At 33.0% G+C, this 19,592-nt stretch overlaps 1 protein-coding gene across 7 annotated transcripts in view; it reads left to right on the forward strand.

Moving 5' to 3' along the window:
* PPFIA2 (PPFI scaffold protein A2) overlaps window positions 1-19,592 on the forward strand; it is a 458,549-nt gene that overhangs the window by 278,290 nt on the left and 160,667 nt on the right. For 6 of the 7 annotated variants that reach the window (XM_024736436.1, XM_024736429.1, XM_024736430.1 and 3 more), the window contains 2 exons: window positions 619-783; window positions 6,825-6,899. In XM_024736436.1, the coding sequence (XP_024592204.1) occupies window positions 619-783; window positions 6,825-6,899 (240 nt within the window). The remainder of the gene's footprint in view (window positions 1-618; window positions 784-6,824; window positions 6,900-19,592) is intronic. The other variant, XM_024736435.1, reaches the window with a different exon arrangement.

Consider the following 19,592-nt stretch of genomic DNA (forward strand, 5'->3'; position numbering starts at 1 on the left):
TTAACCTCTTTTCTCAAAATGACTCTTGCTGGTCTCAGTTACCATATTCCAGTTGGCTACATATATTTTTCTATTATGTAATCTAAGAATTTAATTGTGAATAAAATCATTAGTGTTACCACTATAATTGCTATAACAACCTATGATTATAACTATAATCACATTTAAAGCAACATGGTGATTATACTCATTTCCTTCAAATTTAAATGATCAGATATAAGTGAAATTAATTTTGACTTTCAGTTCTATTCTCTAACAAAATCATCATGCTTTGTTCAATGTTCTTCAGTCATTATCCTATTGGATCATATTATGGTGTGTTCTAGTTCTCCTCAATTTAAACTGAAATTATTAAATCTTCTAAAAGAATGCATATAATTCACATTATATTTTAAATTCAGTAAATTGTTACTTGATAGAAATGCAATTTACTTTTAATATACTTTATGAACCCTGGTTCATGAACTCAGATTTGTGCTTCATTGATGCTATCTGTAGTATAATCTGAGGTTATCATTAGATACTATATAAATCTGAAATCTACTAAAATGGAAATCATCTGTATGTATTAGTGACTTGTATCCATAAGATAATTACATTTTCTGTTAAACCCAATAGCTGTTACTGGAGCATTTGGAGTGCCTTGTGTCACGACATGAAAGGTCACTAAGAATGACGGTGGTGAAGCGACAAGCCCAATCCCCCTCGGGAGTGTCCAGCGAAGTTGAGGTTCTCAAGGCGCTGAAATCTTTATTTGAGCACCACAAGGCCTTGGATGAAAAGGTATAGTATTGTGAAAGGATTGTTATAATTTTATGTCAATTATACTTCAATAAAGCTGAATTTTTTTAAAAAAACTACTGGAAAAAGGGTATAGTATTGACAAAAGATTTCAGGCTTAACTGTGCTTTTGTCATCAGCATCAAGCTCCTTGTCTTCATCCATGACTCTTACTGGCTGCTGAAGTCAGTCAGTTCAGAGGAACACATTTGAACTATAGGAAAAATCACTAAAAAAAAAAACCACGCCCTGACTATTACATGTATATTGGTATTATTCATTATTCATTCATTATTCATCATTCATTATATTATTCATAACATTTTCTTTTTTTAATACGTCTGAATCTATGGTTTATCAAGACTTCTATTACGGCACATGAGAGTCCTAGTCCAGATGGCCATTTGAAATTTAATATTGTCATTTAACCTTTCTGTTTCTCCCTCTCTCTCTCATTCTCTCCCCACCCCACAGTCTCTATCCTCCCTAATCCCTCTGAAGTGCGTGGCTATAGATGCCAACATAGGAGACTATTAACTGACAATAAAACATACCTTGAAGTGTAAATTGGAAATACTTTAACCTTTAGAGATTCATATTAGAAGCATACAGTTTTATTTTGGGGGTTTCTAATATCTTAGTTCTGAACACAGTTTTAAGAGTTTCTGCGGGTAACAGCATAAAGTATTAGTAGAAAAATCTGCTTTAGGTCTTTTTTAAAGTAACTGTAAGTTTCTCTTAGCTGTTACTCAAATAAGCTCTATGGACATTAATAAACCAATACAATGATAATATTCTTTGGATATTAGTAAGGCTTATGACGTCATTTCAATTCTGTAAAATTTCAAAGAATGAATTTTTTTAAATTAATAAGGCTTTAGGATTTTGTACAGTGGGAATTGGGGCACTTCATTGTAAAGTATCTGACAAGTTCTGAGCATTAAAATCCAAACTAAGGATTATTACTCAGCTATATATAGGTTTTGAGCATACAGACACTTTTTGCTCTATTTAATATTTATATACATATATATTTTTATCATCAGTCTTTCAGATGTTCTTACAGCAGGGGATTTATGTGGAGTATGTGCATAGCATATCTATAATTCTGTCTTCTAGATTATTAAGAAGAAATTGTATCTTATTTTTAATTTTAGTATGAGAGGCAAATAGTTTATGAATAATTTTGAGTAAAACAGAAATGGATATTATATAAAAATCCCTGATGAATATAATATCAACTAATATCAAATGTCAAATAATAATTTAATATAGTTTACTTTCGTATTATATTTCATTTCTTATTACAAAACTGCATTATTAAGAATTTGCAAGACTTTACATTTATAGAATATCTATTATGTGTCAGACTCCTTGGCATATATTTAGCACACAAAGATAAATAAGACATGTTCTTTACAAATGAGGAGTTCATAGTTCTGGAGTTCACATGTCAATAAGAGGGAGTGGTAAGAAGAGATATATACGATGTGATATGGAGTCACAGGAAAAGTTGTGACTAATTTTTCCTGAAGAAGTGATGAGAAAGTCAAGAATGTCTTCACAGAGGAGGTGAAATTTGGTCTGGGTATTAGACTGCGTAAGGACTTTTTAAGCAGAGAAGTAAACATACTGTAAGCAATATGATCAATATGTGAACTAACCCAGAGCTTTGAAAAGAACATGGCCTGTTCAGAGAAAACTTAACAGTTTTGAGTGACTTGAATGAGGGACTTGAGAATGAGTGATTTGAGATGTTCCCTAGATGTGCTCCCACATCACTTAGGTGAGGGATGCTTTTATGAAAAAATGAATAGAAGGCAATAAACAGCATTTAGGACAAATAACCTAATGGGTGTGAGTACATTTAAGAAGAAAATGGTTGTAGTACAATTTAGGATCTAAAAGTAATTTAGTATATAGATGTTCAGTGAACTTAGCACAACTAAATGAAGTATTTCATACTGTGACCCCAGGAATTGTAATAGGGTTTAGTAACTCACCAAATGTGCCCTGGACATTGGTGAGTTCGGGGCAACAGAACTGATTATCAACTAAGTAATACCTAACAGCCTGAAGGAAAAATATTATGATCTTGGGCTTTGGAGTTAGACAGACTTGGACAAATACCTTAATTGTCTCTTAGTCTGTTTTCTCTTCTTTTGAATGAAGAGAATAATATTAATACCTACCTAATAGCATTGTCTGACACGCAAAGCTCCTAGCCAGTACTTAGCATATGGCAAATGCTCAGTAAATGTTAATGAATGTTATCGTTAATGATAAATTTCAGCATTTGACAAAAATTTCAAACTAAGTGAAGGTATTGGTATCACTGTTGATTCACATGCTTATTTAAATTAACATTTCATTTAGTTTTTAAGGGGTTAATATGTGCCTAAGCACCTTCATAAACAATTCCCCTAAGAATAGCTCACAGCTTCTTGTGTAGATCAGGAGAGGTAAGGAGACAGACATATGAACAAGTAATTACAATATTCTATTTTAAGTGCTATGGATATTATGCTAAAACATATGTGGAATATCAGAAGAAGATGCAATTAATCATATCGAGGGCAAGAAACTACCAACTTTACCACAGAAGGTTTAGAACACAGGAAGAGATAAATAAAATACAAAAGATTGAGCATAGCTGTGGACAGTTACAATGACTAGCAGTGTTCATTATTGATGTCCTTATTTACATATCCACTGAGTTGTAGGGTAGAATTTACACAATTATCTAAGACCAGCAGTGATTTTGACATAAGTCTCCAACATGTTTACCAATTCTGTGGACTGGAGGAAATGAGAAGTATACATGTGTTTTTCAATCACTCAGATATCACTGAGTATTTTTTTAAAAGATATACTGGGTATGCATGGGAAATGTAACCAAAACACATGTTACATACACTCCACATATATTCCTGTGATCTAATATCACAGTGCCCAAACTGGATTTGAACGTCTGGTCTAAGATTCCCTCACGATGCTTTCTGTTGCAGGATTGATAATTCCAAAATAAACCCCTGCCATACCTTAATTTAAATTTGAAATGTATGCTCTTCCACCCAAGTCCTTTATCCTGCAACATACTCGTCATTCTTAGGGACTTATTTTAATCCTCAGGGATAACATTTCTCTGGAAACATCTTTTTTTGGGGAAAATGTTTTTCTCTTTAATTATTTTTTCATACCACTATGAAGAAAATAAATGTGACATGAAATTAGAAATCAAAAATTCTAGATGTACATAAATATATTTGGGATGTTATACTATAGCTCTATAAATAAGCAATCAATATATCTTAAAGACTATGTGGACAATAGATTAATTGAATGTAATTGAATAGCAAAAAACTAGAAAAAGTAAAGTATATAGCCAAGACCATCAACTGTGTACTTATATTTAGGAAAAAATTAAAATTATAGTTTTTTCTTGTCTAGATAACTTCAAAAGAACACCAAATTCAACAAGAAAAATAAAGATATTATGGCATTCTGCTGGTGCTGTGCTCAGAGCAGTGCAAAAAGCTGCAAGCCTTGTCAGAAATACTATTTTTTCTTACCACTGGAGTTCCAGTTATATAGACAAGATAAAATGTTAGATTCCTTTATACTCTAGAAAGGTTACTCCTTTGGATCCTCCCTTTGTTTTTCCTTTACCAAGTTTAGCAGAGATTAGTGCAAGAGGAAGCAAATATGTTTCATTCATTTGAGTCTTACCCAAGAAATAAATACAGAGAGAATACTTCCTCCTCATATAAATGTGAATAAAGCATTCATATCATAAATGTATTAATATTTGGAACATCAATTTTTACATTTATAACATGAATTCAAAATATATTCAGCAATTGTTTTTATTTTCTTGTGAAGAGAGTTTTAGGTTCATTACTTTGTATATAATATAATTTCAAGTTGCAAATCTGTTATAAATGTATTGAGGGGTGATTTTTCATATTGTTTGAAAAGCTTGATAATTTTTACTGCTCGAAGGCTCAATATAATAAGAATATACATGCTTAACTTGTGGTAAATTTGAAACAGTTTGGAACAGTTTCTGTGATTTTCAGTTTAACAAAGAAAGGAAGATATTTAACCCGCAGTATAGCCTGGTTTCAATTGCTCCTTATGTGGCTTGCATGACTCTTTTAGGAACATCCCAATGCATCAGAATGTCTTTAAATATAGTGCCTTAACCTCTTTACTGCAGTCTAAATGTGATCTGATTATGTTGCATATGTTGAGATTAATTTATATTTAGACTGTTTCATATTGCTTTTCTCATCAACTAGGATTCTTAGATTTTTATCAGAATACCCATATTTTATAGCTGCTATTTTAGGAAGTGGACATAAAACTTTATAATCATCTCTATTAAATAACAAGGACATCTACTAAGATATTTGTTGATATCTGCATTCCACATATCAGCAATCCTCCTCATTTTCATGCCTTTGGGATGTTTGCTTTGTTTGCATCTATCCAAGCACTCATGAAAAAAGTATTCCCCAAGTCAAATCATTAAAGATTTCCTTCTAAGAAGCTCTTGTTCGGTTATGAATCAGCATTAGTTTTATGCATTTTTATGAACAATTGGATATTTGTCTAACAGCACTGGTACCTGGCAGCCCATCTGGCATACTTAAATATCATGAAGGATCCTCTGTGATTATCTTTGATATGAAATGTCCATTTATATATGTATTACTAATTCTCAGAGAATTTGAACCTAACTAAGTATAATTAATATTAAAATTCCAGTCAGGCATTAATTCTTTCTTATTCAAGATGTATTTCAGGAGTTAAGTGTACCCAGTCACCTGAATATATTTCAGTTATCATTATACATTACTAAAATAATTGAGATTTTTTTAAATTTCTAATTAGATTCTAGATTCATAGGATATCACTTGTTTTTTTGCTAACTAGAAAATAATTTTGTAACTTCAATTTTAAAATTACTATGTATCTAGGTTTTTAGATATTTTATGTATTTATATTCCCAGTTAAATCTTGCTAAAAAAAGAAAAAGACCATTAATTAAAATATACCATTAATAAATTACTAAAATGAATGTTCATTTAAATAATTTATTTCTATAATTAAAATGCACACGGTTATATCCCCATGGTAAATCAATGTTAATTCATAAATAATCTAAAACTCACCATGAATTCCATATTGAATTGAAGCTATAAACTTTGTTGTTTTTTTTTAAGGAAAATTAAATTGCTGTAGTCATTTATTTTAGTTTAACCAAATTTCTTTCTCTGAACTTTTCTACTTTTGACAAATTTAATATGGAGCATACCTATAGATCTAAACATATAATAACTAAAACAATTTTCGAAGTTCTAAGAAAGCAAGGATCAAAGAAACACTTCTCTGAGTTTCATTTGTGTATGAAACATTTGGAAATCATTACTTTCAAACTAAATGTGCAGTCTTTGGTTCTATAAAATATAATGGTTTAACCTTTGGTATCTGAAAAGTATTTAGGAATTCCAGAGTAGATATATACTTTCCAATCCCTCAATAACAATGTAGACCTCTAACTAATACAAAATTAATTTCATGAGCAATGGACATTTTTCAGCTTCTAAGAATCCTTTGCTTTTAGACAAATTATTTTGTACTAAATGTCAAAGGAAAACATAGTTATTATTTTAAAGAAGTAGAAAGTTTTTTGCCTATATCTTATGCTTAATCATTGACTGTTTTTCAGATGAATTCATAATAAACTTTTGAACTTTGCCTCCACTTACTATGAATCAGAATTCAGAACAAGAGGGGTTGATCTTCAACCCCATTGTAAACTCTGTCACGAAACACTAGAAGGACTTGCTTACAAGAAAATCCCTTAATACAGTCATACTATGAGGTGACAATGTAGTCATAGTATTCCTGAGCACTTAAGGCTATATATACTTTAATACTTTTACAAATGTGACTGTCTCTGATAATGTTAATGGATTCAGCACAGTTTACTATGTATGGGATGTACATTACTGCACATATTTTGGTTTTTCTTCTAGGTAAGGGAGCGACTGAGGGTTTCTTTAGAAAGAGTCTCTGCACTGGAAGAAGAACTAGCTGCTGCTAATCAGGAGGTAACATACCAAACTTTCTCCTCTTTTGAGGTGCAATATCGCTAACCTTATATCCCTTGTGTTTCACGTCACTTTTATTAAAACTGTCACAAAAAATAAATTACATTTGGTATATGCCACTGAACAAGACCTGTTAAAACTAGTTGCCAGAGTCATGCTTTCTGATTTCTGGTGATTCAGATCTGTCATTAAGAGATGAAAGGAGAATTAGCATGAGCTAGTGATATGAGAGCTAGTGAGGTGGGGATTTAGAAAGACTGCAGTCAGAACGCCGGGCCTTTTGAGAAGTAAAACACAGCTCCAAAACTGGAAAACACGTCAAATATCTGTTAAATTTAGAAAATGTTACAGATGAAGCATTGTTCCCATGTTTAGTGGCATCATTGAATCCACTCTTTTGCTCTCATTCATAACTCTAAGAAAGTATTTTATAATCATCCATGGGATTTAAAGAGTTGTTTTTTCCTTAGAAGATTTTACTTCTTTGGTTATTTGTCTACAAATGAACTTGGGTCATTAGATAAGATATAGATAGGTGAATAGGTGATAGATAAATAGATCTCAAATTAAATGTATATAGGGCACTAAAATAGCCCCATCTCTCTCTCTCTGTCTCTCTGCCTCTGTCTCTCTCTCCCTCTCTCAGATTATTTACAAGGCTACCTTTTTCAGGTGTTTATTCCAGGAATGCAAATGGGGGTATTATTGTTACTAAAACTATTTAGTAATAACTTCCTACTTTTAAATAATTAAGAAAGTGGGAGGCCAGTGTCATTAATTATAAGTCTTACCAAGAGATTCTTAACAAAGTAATATTTACATTTACATTTCACACATAAACAAACACACATTTTCAACCATGCTAAAAATCTTGTTGGTACAAACTCCCTAGTTTTTTTTAAATAAGCTAGGCCAATTAAACGAGCTTCTATAGGCTTTTGTTTGTCCTAGGTTCAACAATTTAAACTGAGCAATGAATTTCCCATTCTCACAGATGGTTTTAACACTTTTCTTTATATAATCTTTAACACTTTTCTTTATATAATCTCTTCCATGAAGACTTCATCCATTTCTCATCCATCCAAGGTTTCAATGATGACTCTGGTGAAAAAGAAACCAAATCTATAGCTCAAAGTACATGCTCTTTTCTGAGCTCCACAAAAGATTGTAAACATTGGTTTGGCATCTCCACAGGACTTTGCTTTGCTAATGTTTGTATAAATTGTTCTCTGACACACGTGTTCAGCAGGGGTTAATCAAGGATTAAAAACCAGCTTAGGGTTTGATAATGAAGACATGCACTAAAGGGACTGTAACCACTTATAGGGACCAATTTTTCTAGTTTACACAAAGGCACCATATGTGCTAATGGGCCTGGATCTCCACTTAATTTTTCCTTGTGTCCCCTTAGGTTCTCTATGGTACATTAATGCAGTGAAATAATCAGTCTTCTTAAGAAGAATATGAGATAACTATGTGTTCTGTTCTGAAAAGATCCAAAATGTTCTACTATACACAAAGGAAGAAGTTGCAGAGAATGCTCCCAATTTTGCACAATTACAAGTAATAATAACACATTATTATAGGACTAGGAAAAATAAATTTTGGATATAAATACCAAACTGTTATTATTAGTTGTCTTTGGTGTTTGCAAATATGTACTATATATTTCTGTAGTGTTTGATTTTTTTAATAAATTTTCATTATGCTTATAAAGAAATGAAATAATAAATATATTTTAGAGTCAGATGCCATTTTCCATATTAGATTATTCTATTGATAAATTAATAATAATGATAGCTAATATTTACCGAGTGCTTTAAATCTCTAGGCTCTAGTCTAAGTGCACATATATCAGCAAAATGATACTGGAAGTTAGGTACTACTATTGTTTTACAAGTGAGCCCAGAGAGGTTATTTCTCTTAATGTACCACTGTTCTCTCCTGCTTGAAAATGTGGTTATCTTTGAATTTATCTTAGCTCTATGTATCCAGGTGATTCCAATCCATACATTTAACTATGTCCACAGTCTACCCTACATCCATTTACCCTCAGCGTTTTCTATATACATTAAAACTACTGTAGTTCAGATCTTCATTATTCTCAACTGGGATATTACAGTATGTTTTCTGCTATATAATTCTTCAGGGTGAAAACAGCTAAGCAAAGCTCCAATCATATTGATTATTTTTCATAATATTTTCAGACATGTAATATAATGTAACATATGCCATATTAATATACTACTAACATAATAATATAATTTACATATTTATATATGTTAAAATATAATGGTATCTACTACTAGACCTGTAATATACTATTGAGCACCTCTTCAGTGGTCCTAACCTAAAAATCACCCTTAATTCCTATTACCCCTACTACTCTGAGTCATTCTAAGTTCTTGTTAAGTTATAGTATTCACTGTTTTTGAAAGCAGCCAACATTCTTCCTGACTCTAAATCTTACTTATGCTAATGTCTCTCTTGGAATGTCTCCACAACCCCAATTCACCCACTGAAATCATACTTTCCCATTTAAACTCAAGTTCAGACATCACCTCTTTTATGACATGAACTCTTTTATGATTTCTTGCCAACAGTCATTGCTTCTTAGTTTAAATTGCTTAATCTCATTGCTTCAGCATTTATTATGACTGTTCAACAAGTATTAGAGTTAATTATATACCTGTCTAAGCCTAGTTCCCTGAGAAAGAGGGCTATGTCTTGCTCATTTGTGCTTATTTCACTCAGTACAGTGATATAAACCTTGTGATCAACATATATTTGTCAGATTGCATTGTATAGAGTTCGTTCTACCTGGTGTTTTCACATTATTCCTTGGCTATCCCCTTAATAGATAGTTTGAACAACCTGAGGCATGCTCAATAAACAGCAATACACTGATCATATTATTAAATTAAGTTGTTTGTTATTTCAAAATATAATTATCGAGCAACTACTATGTGCAGAAAATTCTGTGAGTTCCTGACAGGAAGAAATAGAAAAAAATAAAATAATTAATAAAGCATTATGCAAATGTTTATATAATTTGCACTCCAGTGATGGAGACAAACATATAAACATATAAGTAAGATGTAATTTAGTACAGAACTAAATTAATATAAAATAGAGACCCAAACAAAGTGCAAAAGATCAGAGAGAAAGGTATTCATTCTAGACCAAAGTATCAAAGAAGGCTTCACCCTTGAAGGAAAACAATGATTTGGCTTCAAAACTGTGGAGAAACATTTCAAGCTGAGCAAACAGTATGATTAAGGAAACCTAAAATTGCCTGTGTTAGGGATAATGGATGATATTGTATTGGTAAGAATTAGGGTATGAAAAGATACAGGAGTGTAGAGAGCTGACAGGATGCAGATCCTAGAGAACCCTGAATGCCATGCTCAGAATTTGGAATTTATACTTTATGAAACGAGAAAGCTCTGAAGGTGTAGTTTTGTTTTTGTTTTGTAGTGTTTTGTTTTTTGGTTTTGGTTTTGGTTTTGGTAAAGTGAAATCCACTGAAAGTATGTTCTTTTTTTTTTCTTTTTGTGAACTGTGGGGTTGGGTGGAGTAGAGCTGGAAAGTTGACAATCTGATATGGCTAGCTGACATAGTCATCTGATATGTGATTTTGATAATGATGCGTCAATTAAACAGACATTTATTGAGCATTTTCTGTTTGTCAGTCATTGCATTAAGTACTGGGTATAAACATATTGATAAACTAAGATATTAATAAAGCAACAATTCTCTCAAGTCTGTTATGGAAGATAAACATGGTAAAAAGTAACTTTAATAAGGAGTTATTATTTAAAGGATACAGAATTTCAGTTTGGGAAGATGTGAAAATTTCTGAAGTTGAATGGCAGTGATGGTTGCATAACAATGTGAACATACTTATTGCCTCTTAGCTGTACAATTAAAATGGTTAAAATGGTACATTTTATATTATATACCTTTTATCACAATAAAAAGTAATTACAATACAATAAGACTAAAGTGAAAATGAAAGTACAAGCTTTAGTAGTATTACAAAGGAGAGTAATTAATTGTATGGGCATGAATGAGGAAAAGCAGATGGTGTTACAAAAATCTTCCTAGAAAATTCCTGCAATTTGCAACAACATGGATGAGGATGAACTTCGAGGGCATTAGACTAAGTGAAATAAGTTAGACAAATACTGTATGATCTTATTTATATACAGATTCTAAAAATGTCAAACACAAAGAAACAGAGTAGATTGGTTGCCAGAAGCTGGGGTGTGGGGGAAATGGGGAGATGTTTGTCAAAGAATATAAACTTTCTGTTATAAAATGAATAAAATTAGGGGATCTGATGTACAGTATGTGCACTATAGTTAACAACACTGTATAGTATACTTGAAATTTACTAAGACAGTAGGTCATAAATGTTCTCACCACACACACACACAAATAGTAACCATGGGGATGGGGATGAACTGGGAGATTGGGATTGACATACATACACTAATATGTATAAAATAGATAACTAATAAGAACCTGCTGTATAAAAAAATTAAATTAAATTAAAAAAAACTAATGGTAACTATGTGAGGTAATAGATATGTTAGTTAACCTTATAGTGGTAATCATTTCATAATATATACATATATCAAATATTCACATTGTATACCTTAAACTTACACATGTTATTTGTCAATTATATATATCTCAATAAAGCTGGAAAAAAATTTTTAAATCTTCCTAGAGCAAAAAATTTACCTAGAATTTGAAGGGTGACTACAAAGAGCTTGTCAGCTGGAGGTGGAGGAAGAAAAGGGAAGCAGGCAGTAGTAGAGATGGGGACGAGGCTGCAGAGAAAGGCAAATCTGAGTTAGGGATGCCTAGAGCCTGGGCTTCGTCCTGTAGACAATGATGGGTCAGCAAAGGGTTTTTTAAAGGGAAGAAATATAACCAGATTTTTAAGTTTGCAGACCAGTGTATAAAATTTAAAGATGAAAAAATATATATCCTAATCAAGGTACTGTGTTTATAGTTCAGATTTGTAAAAATCACTACTGTTTCTTGAAAGAAAGGGCTAGTGTTGCAAAATACAGAACTTGCACAGAGAACTTGAACTTGAACAATCTGGCATTTCTTACGTTCTGTTAGTAGTGGGAAATATAGATATAAATGAAAGAATCAAAACAATATTGTAAATAAATATATATACATAATGGAAATTTGCTGTCATTTTATGCCTCTTTGAATAGCCCTGCAAGGGCAGATTGTATTGTTAACACTGAATACATTTTCCAGGCCATTGTCCTAGAAAAGTGAGTCCAGATTATTTAGACAGAGAAAATACAATCAAGTCTTTATTTCTCGCAGAATATTTTTGTTACTGCTTAAAATTAGAAAACTACAAAAAATGTACAGTAAAAGGAAATAAAAAGGAATAAATAGATTACCTTCTAACAATGTGTTCTCCTTTAGCAGAAGCCCATATGCTTTTTTAATTATTTAATTAAACCAGACAAAATGAATTATTCAGAAGCTACAGTAAATATTCAATTGACAGACTAATTTTCAGTGAATACACAGCTGTACGTATTTTAAAAGCTTTTCTGCATGATTGTATTATATATAAAAAAGAGCTGGCACATTTAATTGTAGACTGAACTATATTTTTATGTTGCTTTCATTCTTTGCTTTTTTTTATTCCAACCACTGAATTTATCAACTTTCAATTTGAATTTTCTTAAGGAAATTAGCATTTCATGTTACCTCATTCCTGAAGTCTAATTTCTTAAGGAAAAATTAAAGAACTTTATGGGCAAACCAGGTATCATTCATATTCAGAAGAATATTGGATCAAGATGGTGAGGGGAGCTAGAGGCAGCAGATTCACATTTTGGGGGTTTATAGGACTACGGAATACAGCCATTGTTTTAAATACATTATGCATTTAATCATCACAACAGTCTTTTGAGTTAAGAACCAGTACTCTGTTGAATCCATGGAAATGAATGGAAATATGGAAAAGGTAAATAGATACAGGCAAAGGTGGAACCTACCCCCAAAAGCAAATAAAAGGCAGGGAAGGAGCAACGAGAGATGTTATGTGAGACTCAAGTGAGTCAAGAGTCCCTGAAGCAAAGAAATGATAGAAAGAGGGAGAGGGAGAGAGAGAGTTTTAAGTGTAGGGATTGGATGTGGTCGACAGTATTAAATGTCGCATGAAGACATGTAGGAATATGTCTATTATGAGGTGATTAGATTTACAATTAGGTCACTGAAAATGTTTGCAAAGACAGTTTTAGTAAACTATAGTGAAAGGAGAATAGCTGTGATGAAAAGAATTTGAGTCAATTAGAAGTCTAAAAATGGGAGACAGTGAGGAATACGCATTTGAGAAGTTTGGCAATGAAGGAGAGAGGAGGCTAAAAGCTAAATAATTAGGCAATATTGAAAGACGGCCTGTTGAAAATGCTTACAGCCGATGCAAAGGAAGAAGAGACAAAGGAGAAGGGATTATTGATGGACAACACGGAAGAGGATAAGCGTGATTTGGAGATCAATGGCAAGTAGTGGAACTCCTTCCTCTGAGAAATGCAGGAAGGAGAACAGAATGTGTAGTAGAGAGATGAATGAAGATTTTGATTTGGAGAGGAAAGAAGACATAGCAATTTTATCAGAGAGTCTTGCCGAGGAAATGGGTTATCTGATAAGGGAAGTGGAAATTCTCCTTACTGAGTTTAAGGAGACTAAGAATACGATAATGTAGAATATGGCAAAGAGTCAATAAGACTAAGCAAGGACATTTTAGGGTGGGATGGTAGACCCAGAGGAAGTTCTCATTACATTACCCTGGCAAATTAAATAAAGCCAGTTTCCACAGAACTTACGAACTGAAGCAACATGGATTCACCATGGTATTTCCTTATCTAATCTATGAAGTTCTGTTATTCATCATAATTTGAAAGGAAGAGATACAAATATGAAACTAACGTTGTCTCAGATGACTTTGGTCCAGAGGTAAAATGTTTCCCTAAACTTGACAGGGGTAAAAATCAGGAAGCTTCTGAAATCCATGAGCAACTCTATATTTAAATAGTTAGAAAGATATTTGATAAAGATGATCCAGAAAAACATGTGGAAAGTGGAAAAGTTGTTGAGCAGTAATTATTAGAAAAATTTGCCTTGGGGGAGCTGATAGCAATACTCACCTAAATTTATAGGATCACTTATTTGCAGAATTAATGAAATGACCAAGTAATTTTTTTCTTCAAATTAAAACTGCCATATCTGTCAGTGGAAAATTCCAGATGTAGAAAAAGACACCACGGAAAAAATTCTTAAGTTAAATTATTTCAGAACCCTAAAATTGATAATTATTTATCTTGATAGACCCTTTGCCAGTTACTCATTTCTTTGGTTCTCTTAATTCTGTTTCTTTCCTGTTCTATGAGATAAAAGCAGATTTAATACTTTATGTCTCTCACTGCCTTTAAAAAATGATTAATCTTACAACAGCTTTCTAATTTCCTGCATGTTTATGTATACCACACATCACAATTCAGCTGGTTAATTTAGTTTCATCATTAGTAACTGTATGAAACTGTTTTCATTATTAGTATATTCCATGACCAGCTGTGAATTAACATTCTAACAGAAAGTCAAATATAAGTTTTGTGCTTTTTTAACATTGAAGCAAGTCACCATGGCTCAATTTAACAAAAAATAGTATTTTTTTAAATGACAACAGTGTTTGCAAAAGGTAAGGGCATCCTTGCAGCTCCAAACTTACATCCCTTGAAGACAGTGAAAAATTCTTTACCAGTCTCCAGTAAAGCCAAATGTTACGAGTCTCCAATAAAGTTACGAGTTAGGAGTCTCCAAAATGTTACGAGTCTCCAATAAAGCCACTTATTGGGAACCTACTCTTCCTATTGGAGTTGTATCATTTTGGGTTAGAAAATTGTATAGTTCTTAATTGATTTTGTTTAATGGAAGAGTTTAATCATAGTTGAATGATGTCCTCTTTTGCTTTATATTGATAAACTCGAAGTTTCAACATTGTCAAACCCATAGTTATTTACAAAGGCCTAAGGTTCCTCATTATACCTCTAGATGTTTCTTTACTATACTGCATTATAAAAATAAGTGTAGAAACTGTAAATTACCCAAATTATTATCATCAATAGAAAAATGTCTTCTTTGCTGTTGATAATTGTACTGTTCCAGTACAAAGAATCTTTCCCACATTGAAAGAAATCAAGACACCTTATGACAATGTATGTTAAAACCCAACAGTGAAAAGAGAGCTAAAGAAATTGCTGTTTGCTACTTCCACTGTTTTTACTATTTCCAAGACCTCTATGAAGCAATTGTTTAAAATATAGTTTAAAATTGTCTCCTGTTGTTTATGAGACTTTTGAAGTCTGTTCGTAAGTCTTTTCAAATTCTCCTGTTTTGGTTAGAATCTTTTCTTTAAGGAAAGTATAAGGTTTGTTTTTCTTGTGATGGCAGACTTGGTTGTTTTATCTTTGCACATGGAGATCATGAACTGTTTTTTTCTCTTTCTATTAATAGCAAGATCATGCTTGATATTAATACTTTGATCATAAGCATCACGATTATTTTACACATGTGTTTATTAGAGTAGTCTTATTAATTTTAAAGCTAAATATTTGAGAGATTACTTATCTTTTAAAAAATGTAAGTAGAGTACTGAAATTTAGTGAGATACAAGGTACAAAGTAAAAATAAAAAAGAATATTAAATTCAAGTCAAAAGATTTCAGTTTGAGTTGACTCCTATATCTATCACTTACTGATTCTATAATCCCTGGCAATTTATTTAACCTCTCTGCACCTCAGCTTTTTCATCTGTGAAATGGAATATTAATAAATTTTGGACTAGCCTATCTTTCAAAGAAGTCGTGATGTTTAGATAAAATCATATACAAGGCAACACTTTGTAAACTTGAAGTACTAAAGTTGTATTGCGATTATTACGTTCAAAAGGTGAATATCAGGTAGTTATTAGTTAAGTAGATGAAAACTCTCTTCTGTTGACAATTCGAACATGCTGATAAAATAACAGTACTTTATTTTATACTCAGAACAAAATCTCCTTTTATTAAAAGAACAAAAACCTTATTATTCATAGGATGATTCTGTAGCACATGCACTTTATAAATGACTTTGCAATTCACTCCTTTATGCAGCTTGTAAAAATAATAGCATCTACAAATTTGAGGGAGACTATTGTGTGCCTGGCTAAGCACTGTACATATCCCGCAACACACATACACACACACACACACACACTTTTCAGTTAATCATCACAATGAACATCTGAGAGAATTGTAATTATTACTAGCATTTTGAAACTGAGGCTTCAAAGAACTAGGTGAATTGTTTTGCATGTTATCACTAGTAAGTAGCAATCCAAGTCCAGGATATCAGACTCCACATTTGAGTGTTTAACAGTAGGCACAAGGCTGCCTGGCCTTTCTCTTAATAGCAAACTTTCTTTATATATGAAAACTGTGTTTCCAAATCAACAGTTTAACTTTTACCAGTTATTTAAATTCATCATGACATCTTTATATTTGTTGTATTTCTGTGGATTACTTCAAGGATCATAGCTTCACTATATTGACAGAAAGATAAAATAGGGATTAATTAATGACACGCATTAAATCAATTAGTTAAATTAACCTGCATTTCAACTGCCATATATTGGGTTGAAATTAAACATTTAACTCTACAGAAAAGATACATTAAAACATCTAGATGCTATTTGCAGTTATTTGGATAAATTCAATTACTGGATTTTAAACTTTGCATCTAAATGTTTTCCCTTGGTGTACACTTCAGGGTGATGCTGCCTGAAGTCCTGAAATAAACAGCGTGATAGCATTGTATTAGTCCCTATACTTTCAGTGTAGAAAATGTGAGACCTCAAGTTCTACTAAACAATATCAGAGGATTTCGGCAGCACTTCTCTGTTCCCATTTCATTTTGGCAGGGAAGAACAGTGGATCTCAAATGTTGAGAAATTTGGAAGTTCCAAATTGGTGAGCTTTGGGGATGCTAAAAGGAAATGTATGGACAAAAAGAATGCACAAATTGCTTTAATCTTGTTTTGTGTATGTGAGTGTGTGTGTAATTAGTAACTTGACTGCTCATGATTTTACTTTTTAAAAAGTTGATAGCAGAAAACATCATAAATTTGATCAGCTTGTATTTACCATATACTATTTATTTGTCTTAGTGTTTTGGGCTGCTAAAACAAACTATTATAGACTGGGTGACTTAAACAACCAACATTTATCTGTCACAGTTCTGGAGGCTGGGTAGCCAAAGATCAAGGAACTGGCAAATTTGGTGTCTGATAAGAACTTGCTTCCTGGTTCACCGATGGTGCCTTCTTACTGTGTCCTCACCCGGCAGAATGAATGAGAGAGACCTCTGGGGTCTCTTTTATAAGGGCACTAAAACCCATTAAATATGGACTCCACCCTCACGACCTAGTCATCTCCCAGAGACCCCACCTCCTACAACTATCACATTGGGGGTTATGATTTAAGATATGAATTTGGTGGAGGGGGACATAAACATTCAATCCATAACGCCATTACCAGCATTTAGCCAAACTGCGAAGCTCCAGGGCACAGTCGTTCGCAAGACTTGCCTCACTTCTGACACCAACTGCAAGTTCCTGGGGCTCCCAGATCCATTCTTAGCTTTGATAATTCACTAGAAAGACAGAACTCACTGAAAACTATTGCATTTACAGTTATGGCTTATTACAGGGCAGTGATACAGATCAAGATTAGCCAAGGAAAGAAACACACAGGGCAGAGTCTGGGACGGTTCCAAATGCTAAATTTCCACTGTCCACAGGATGCATTACCTTCCTTGAATTGAATGTGAGATAATTCTCCAACCTGGGAAGTTCACTCAAGCTTTGACTGTCCAGGGTTTTTATTAAGTTTTATTTTATTCATTACATAAGCATAATTGATTGTTTGATTGTCCGTGTGGTTGATCTCAGCCTCTAGATCGAGACGCAAAGACTCCTAAATCATATGGTTGGTCTTTCTGACATTACCAGTCCCAATTTAAGACTATTAAGTGTGACCAGCCCCATCCTAAGATCCACCGTAATTAGACCTCGCCCTAAACGAAAACATTCGTATCGGGTATGTTGCAGATTACCTCCAAAAGCTGAAGGCAAAGGCCTGACCTCTCTTCAGGCAAAGCCAAATTCTTTACTACACAGCTAGAGATCATCTTAACTGGCTATCCTAACTGAAGATTTTTTAATGAACACTTAGTGTTAATAGTACCTCCTTATTTAATAACATGCTGATAAAGCCAATATGTTATTTTCCACTCAGAAAACACTGTAATTGGGAGATAAGGAGGAAGAAAACCTATAGGTGGAATCAGATATGTGTTGAGGAAGTTTTAAAAGATCAATTAACAAGAGAGAAAGTGAGAAAGGGAGAGAGAGAGAGCAAGAAAGAGAGAGAGGGAGAGACGTGTGGAAGGGAGTGGGAGAAAGAAAAATATAGTTTTCTTAAGAGAAAATTGCAATACAGTTATATTATAGTGTCAGAAATATTTTGGGGGCACCTACTGTTTTGGGGCACTGGGCCGGGTCAAGCACTTAAGTGCTGTGTTTTCACAGCCTTCCAGGAAGTTTCAGTCATTTACCTCTCTTCACCTTCAGGTTTATGGATCCCCACACTATGAGATATTTGCTGTTATTAACAGAGAGAGTTTATTGAGATCCTGCTAACGTCTCATCACCTTATAGGCAGAATGTACTGTCACTATTTTAAAGATGCAGAAAACATGGTTCTAAAGCTTGAAGTAACTCACCTGAAATACACAGCTAGTAAATAATTGAGCAGCTGCTCTTTTGTTGAGTCTATCCATTTCTTCAGATCCCTACTTTTAAAAACTCTTCACAAGGTATTGATTATTTCCCACTGATTCGCAGAGGTATAGCTATTTTCTATCCAAGGAATTGGATGGATTTGCACTCTCACTGATGTTTCTGTTGTATCAAGAATAAAAGGACAGGGAAGGAAAATAAGTTAATATTTCAATATTAGAAAAAGAGAAATCTACTGATATCCTTTTAAAAAAAGTATTCTTTCCAATACACAGAAGCCTCTCGTAAAGAGGAGAAATAGAAAGGTTGTCCACCCTAGTGTACTAGTTCTCCATCCTGGCTGTACACCTGCCTCATCTGTAGAGCATCTGAAAAATACAAATGTATCCAGAAATTCTGATCCATTGTTAGCATGAGTCCTGGCCATCTGCACTTAAAAAAATTATATAGTATGATTCTGATTTGAGCCTATAGTTGAGAACTATAGTAGAGAAAAATCATGGGCTTTGAAGCAGACAAACATAGGTTCGACTCAGTCTGCCATTTACAAGCTATGTGACTTTTACAAATAGTATCATTTTATGGAAAAGGAAAAAGGCACAGAGAAGGTAAATAACTTAAGTTCGTACTGTCAGAAAGTGGTAGAACCAGAATTCTACTTCATAGTTCATGATCTTAATCAGTACTCTGTAAAATCTACTGGACATGTACCAAGTACTTTTTGGGTCTTGAGGACATACCAGTAACCAAGTAAGAAGTAACTCCCTGCCCTCAAAGAGCTTATGTTAGAAATTTTTGATTTAAAGTTAA

The sequence above is a fragment of the Neophocaena asiaeorientalis genome, unplaced genomic scaffold (assembly GCF_003031525.2).
Source record: "Neophocaena asiaeorientalis asiaeorientalis breed wild unplaced genomic scaffold, Neophocaena_asiaeorientalis_V1.1 scaffold134, whole genome shotgun sequence".
Classification (NCBI taxonomy): domain Eukaryota; kingdom Metazoa; phylum Chordata; class Mammalia; order Artiodactyla; family Phocoenidae; genus Neophocaena; species Neophocaena asiaeorientalis.